This window comes from Ammospiza nelsoni, chromosome 14 (assembly GCF_027579445.1).
Source record: "Ammospiza nelsoni isolate bAmmNel1 chromosome 14, bAmmNel1.pri, whole genome shotgun sequence".
NCBI classification, from domain to species: domain Eukaryota; kingdom Metazoa; phylum Chordata; class Aves; order Passeriformes; family Passerellidae; genus Ammospiza; species Ammospiza nelsoni.
The window spans coordinates 11732021-11738363 of NC_080646.1; the positions used below are offsets into that span (position 1 = coordinate 11732021).

Here is a 6343-nt window from a genome sequence, read left to right on the forward strand (position 1 = left end):
GCAGAGCAGGAGCCGAGCCAGGGCAGGCCATGCTGGGGCTCTGCTGGCAGCCCTGGAGCAGGTGGATGCTGCCCTTCACCTCCTCCAGAGCCTGGCAGCAGCTCCTGACGTGGTGCAGGGACTGTGGCAGCAGCTGCAGCTTCTGTATTCAACAGTGCACTGCAATCTGTGCCCACCCGGCTCTGCCTGTGCCCCCTGCAGCCTCCTGTGCCTGGTGCAGCTGAGTGGGATACAGCTCCTGGTGAAACCATTGCCAGCTCCTGCAGACTGCGCAGTGCAGGGCACAGGCCCTGGAGGGAGCCAGGGGAAAGGAGCCTGCCCAAAGGGTTTGGGGCTGCCTGGATCCTGAGGAATGGCATGGCTGGGGCTGCAGATGCCATGGAAGGATAGGATGGAGAGGCAGGAGCACAAAGTGGGGAGGGAGCCACAGCAGCAATGCAATAATACATTTATTTATTTTACTTTTAGAAAGATGAGGAGGAGCTCAGTCTTGTGCTATTAAATAGTAGATCCCACACTTGGGGCTCACTGTGGAAAAGCATTCCAGCCTTAACACTGAGTTAAACTTGGCCTGATGGTTTCCAGCTGTGCTGTGCTTTCCACAGCCTGCACCTTTCACTGGGACCTGTGGTATCGTCTGAGCTACCAAACCCAAGGGTGTCCCAAAAAAGAGGGGACACTGTGTTTGATGGTCACACTGCCCTGTTTTGTGGATAAGAGACAGAAATTTGGACACACAAACATATATCACACTTTATTTTCTGTGCCAGACAACTCTCCCTTCTGAAAAGTTCATTAGAAGCTTTTATGTGTTAATTTAAAGTCCAGCTTTGTCTCGGAGATCACACAGGAGGGAGGGAAGCTGCATGTGTCTGTATTTAAGGTGCTGCTGGCTCTGCTGGTCCCAGACCCCCCCAGGGTGTGGGATGGGGATGGGATGGGATGTTTCACTCACCCCAACTGCCAGCTTTGCTTGGAGCACAGAACTGCAGCAGCTCTGCAGAGCTGTCCCTGCAGCAGGGCCAGGCACAAAGGATTCAGCTGGGCTCTCCCCTGGGCAAAGGGCACGAGGCTGAAGTGTCGTGAACTTCAGTAAAATTAATATCCTAAAAATCTACTGCAATTCTTTTCAGTTTTTGATCAAACCAGGTGCTGATCAACTACATCCACTTGATTAATAGCAAGCACTCACTAGAGAAACAGACACTAACAATCTCCCATTTCAGTGTGTCAAATGCACATAATTACTCATCACGGATACTATTTATATGCCCACGTACTGCTAAGTGAAAGAATGCTTTCATCCTGCTTTTATCATTTCTAGATTAAATCACAGTTTTTCCTATTTCCTCCAGACAGCAGCTCAGCCCCACAATTTTCTCTCCAAATGACAGGCAATTCTTTTAAGCACATTGAATTTTTTTTTCCAGGTGGTGGTTCAGTTGAAATTAAATGTTACTCTTTAACAGCTGTGGCGCACAAAGATGACAACTTTAATATTCCATCCAACTTGAAAATCAGAATTAAAAAGAGGGCTTTAAATTCCAAGTGAGCACTGGCAGCCAGCACCCCTTTTTCCTGGCACGAGGGTGTAAGGAGCAGAGGAGAAGTGACAGCACTCCTGTGCTGAAGGCTGGAAAGGGCCTTGGAGCTCACCCCACCAGCTTAAAGACTCACTCAGACCCCACAATCGAATAAGTACTGGCAGATTGGATTTTTATTGTCATTTTTAATCTCTTAGTGGTTTGGGTTCCCAGCAGCTGGTGAAGGACATGGTTACCTCCATCCCCCGGGAGCAGCCAGGTGTCCTGGTGAGCAGAGCGAGGTCCCAGCTGGCAGGGACACAGGGACACCTCCTCTGCAGGAGCACAGACTGAGGGCAGATGAGAGGGAAAGGCAGGGAAGGTGTCTGGGAGCAAAGAGGCCACTCTGCCATCACTCAGGGCTCACTGGCTGTCCTCCCCAGACACACACCCTCTTCACCACCTGCATACAGTGATAAAGTGCCCTTTGATCCAGCAGAGGCTCTGCTGCCCCAGTATTAACCTGGACCATTACTTCATAGCCATATTTCCGTTGCTTTGTGCACAGAGGATCGGTTAGAAGCCAACATTAATGTGAAGAACAGAGGAAAGTCAAATTAATCTCGACCAAGAATTATAGTTCATGATAAAAAGCCCAGCAGTAGCCATGTGTTCAGGTGCTCTGCTGAGAGAAATGCACAGATATGAGTAAAAGACAAAAAACACAATATTTGTTTGATAAATGTAAATAGTTCAGATATTTTTGTCTGTCAGGAACTGCATACACTGAGGCACCAATATTTTATAAAAGTCATATTCTATAATTTTGCAAATTGATAACAAAAGGACAAGGCATTGATATTACAGATTAAGGCAAAATAAATGCATTTTTGTGAATCTGCTTAGCCTTACCATGGAACAACAGTGCCTCCCAATGACCAGAGTGTAACTCTGAAGGTTCATATATTGCTTGTCACTATATCTTTTTGCTTGTCTCAGGTACTTCATGTATTATTTCAACCACCACATCTCAGCAGATTTCTCTGCCAAGAAAGCTTTCATACTGAACTACAAAATTAAATTACTATCATGGAATCAGCATATATATCCCCTGCCAGGAAATTCTGTTCTTTATTGCAATTAAAATAAAGTGGCTCCAAGACCTGAAACATGGGTGTAAAGATATTTACACCCATGTTTCAAGGGTGGAACCCCAAGGATACCTGCCAATAAGTGTGCTGGGAGCGTTCCTGCAGTTGTGACTGTTCTGGTCAGTGCCACGTGCAAAGTCTCACTTAAGCATGCAGGTACTTCCTTTCTTAACTGATTGCAAAAATAATTCACCAAATAAAATTAACATTTCCCCTTTTTTTTCTTTCCCAAACCAGGTCCCGATTATTTCAGCTCCAAGAATCTTGCACTGCAAGCCCAGAAAAAGATCCTGAGTAAAATGGCAACCAAAACCATGGCTAACATGCTAATCGACGACACAAGCAGCGAAATCTTCGACGAGCTGTACAAAGTCACAAAGGAGCACACCAGGAACAAAAAGGAAGCCCATAAAATCATGAAAGACCTGATCAAAGTGGCCATAAAAATCGGGATCCTCTACCGAAACAACCAGTTCAACCAGGAAGAGCTGGAGATCGTGGACAAGTTCAGGAAGAAGCTGAACCAAACTGCCATGACCATCGTCAGCTTCTACGAGGTGGAGTACACCTTTGACAGGAACGTGCTGGCAGAACTGCTGCACGAGTGCAAGGAGCTCGTGCACGAACTCGTGGGGCGGCACCTGACGGCGCGCTCCCACGGGCGCATCAACCACGTCTTCAACCACTTTGCAGATGTGGAGTTCCTGTCTGCCCTCTACAGCCTGGATGGGGACTGCCGGCCCTACCTCAAAAAGATCTGCAACGGCATCAACAAACTGCTCGACGAGAAGGTTCTTTGAAACCGCGCTCCAAGGCAAGAAACCGACCAAAAACTTCTCTCTAGAACTGGCCACCCTTCCTAAGCCATGGTAGGCAAGCAAGCTTCCTTCCCATCAGTCTTACTACAATCCCCTGCAGGGCCCAGAAGGTGCTCACCAGGCTCGTGGTGAAGTGGAAAACTTAAATGAGAAAGCTGTTGATTTTAATGCTTTGTTCAGATAATTCAGTCTCTTTCAAGGAGCAGAGTGAACAAGGCTGCTGATATGTATTGTTCAGACACAGATTGCTATTCACCATGATCTTGCTAGCTTTGTGTTCAAGGCTGAACATGTGAACAGAAAGTAAACTCAGATGCATGGCTATGTAAAAATAGACAGATGAAGGCAAGAGCAATACATGGAATTTACCCCCAAGGCCCTTGGTGCATATATTTTTATTATTTCCATGCTAACTGAAAAGGCTTTGACAGAAAGTAGGGCTGTAATGGATTAAGTTCACTCCTTTCAAAAGGATCAGGAATCAATATGAGAAAACATCTCTGATTTTACATGGTCTATAAATCTAATAAGAGAGTAACAAATCATACAAGCAGGAGAAAAATCTTAAGAACTGCTCGGTGAAGCAACAGTTTCATCAATTTAGTTTTATACCTGCTAACAACAGAGAGGAGGTTTCATTTTAATTTGAAAAGCAGCTCAGTGGTTCAAACTCAAAGGCAGATAAAATAGTATAGTATTCCCCTGCTCTCAGGGCTTGTCTGTTGGGTAACAGCAGGTGAGCTCAGACTAAAGGTTGTGCTGCTCTTACTCTTCTGCCTGACAGAATAAAATACTCTCAGTGAAGATTTTGAAATTGCCCTTGTGAGGAGCAGCACACCTGAGACACCAACATTTACATCCCTGAGCCTCAAAAGATTCAGCCTAGATAATACTCTTGGTTTAATGTACCCATGACATTTGTGCCTACAATAAACCAGAGGTGGGATACAAAGGAACCCCATCCACTATTTGTGCAGTGCCTCCAAGTGTAGCATATCCACAGTTGTCAAAACAGAACAGCCTTAGTGACTCTGGTGAGTTCCTGGAGTGAATTTTTGTTCAGAATGATTTCAGTGAATTTTCTAGGGTTTTTTTGAAGCAAGATATAGTGATGTCTTCAAACTAAAAGCATTTTGCCAAGAAAGTGGGTTTTGTGCAGGCATGGTTGGACACAGGGAGTGTGGGAGCAGAGTGGATGCTCTGGCTGCCCCTTGCAGAACCTGGGTAGGTGGAGACTGATCCAGAGTGAAAAACACATGTTCAGAAATCTCCCCTTTCCATCTTATCCTCCAGACTCATCTCTGTCTCCTGGCACTGCAGAGTCAGGAGCCCTCTCCTTTCAGCTGACACAGAGAGCAGACAGTGCCATCATCTGGGGGTAATACCTTCCATATCATGTATACTATGATAGAGAGATGCATGTATCTGAAAGTTGACAAAGACAAGAAAATATATTTGAAAGCCATTCCTCTCTAAGGGACACTTACAGGTTGATCACTCATTACTTTAGGATAAGAAAAAAAAATATGTTTCTCATTTAAATAAATTCTCAAATACTATGGTATTAAGAGAAAACTGTTCAAAATTCTTATTATCCTTCTGTCTTTCCTCACCCCAGAATAACCATATTTTATCTCTTGTAACAAGTTTTTACTGTCCTACCTTTATACAGTTGAGAATACACACACCCAGGTGATATACTCACTTGGGTTGTTCTAGATGGATTTTTACCTGTTCCCAGGAGAACTCATCTGAAGCACAGTAAAAATGAAAGACATTGGCAGAACAGTTTTTAATGGTATAAATTTTCCCCCCATATTTCCTTTAACCATTAAAAATAGATTTAGTTGCAATGAAGATGGACAACTCCTTTGCAACACAAAAATGAAACAGCAACATTTGGGGTTGCAAGTTCAGCCATTGCAGAGCCATATTCACATGCATCATTACCTGCATTTCTTCCAGGCATGTACTTGTCAACTGATGCTTTTGAACTGTATTTCTTGTATCCAATGCTCCTGTCCCAGTGCACATGTCAGATTTTGTGTGTTTCATTTGTGGCAAACAAATTTAAGTTCTTCTTTTAAGGCCAGAAAAAGATTATTCAACATTCAAGATGTCTAAAGGAAAGAGATATCCTGTATTTGTGACTTTTTCTGTGTTTCAAGTATCAATATTCAGATTCTGGTATTTTAAACACACCAGCTGAACATCTGTTGTTTTATTTAAAAATAATCTGAGTAGCCTTAAGGAAAGATATGTTTTCAAGTATTTCTCATACTTGCATATCCTGTATATTCATTGTTTACTTTTGTACTTGTAGCTTGGTATGTAAAAACATTGCTAAAATATGGGCAATGTTCAGGTCACCTTAAATATATTATGTATTATCACATTTGTGGATTAAAAATGTGTGATTACTGCCCTTTTTGTTTCCTTTTGATTTATTTATCCTACCACCTCTGTTGTATCACAAGCACAAAGAGCAGCAAAAGAGCAGGTGCCACAAACCAAAATCTCACTCCTCCAAGGACCTTCTTGTAAGTTTTCAATTAAATGTTCAGCCCTGTTTAGCTTGATGTGATTTAAGGCAGATAGAAATCATATTCCTGACAGATTTCACAGCCCTGTCCTAACCATGGAGGTACTGGAACCTACCAGAACATTTCAACAGGAAACATTTATTCTCCTGTCCTTATTCCCAGCAAAGGCAAACTGTTTTGGCTGAAAGAGCTCAGGATTTGCAAACAGCTCACATGGCAATTATACTGAAAGCAGTGAAATACTGGCACAAAGAGAAAACTGACAACTACCTTAAAATCAAACTTTAAAGCAATCTCCTTAAGTGGTG

The 6343-nt window shown here is 43.5% G+C and overlaps 1 protein-coding gene across 1 annotated transcript in view; it reads left to right on the forward strand.

The window, feature by feature from the left end:
* TNFAIP8L3 (TNF alpha induced protein 8 like 3) overlaps positions 1-5917 on the forward strand; it is a 44419-nt gene extending 38502 nt beyond the window's left edge. The window contains exon 2 of the mRNA XM_059481956.1: positions 2912-5917. Within this exon, the coding sequence (XP_059337939.1) occupies positions 2912-3474 (563 nt within the window). The 3' untranslated portion in view covers positions 3475-5917. The remainder of the gene's footprint in view (positions 1-2911) is intronic.
* The last annotated feature ends 426 nt before the right edge of the window (positions 5918-6343 follow it).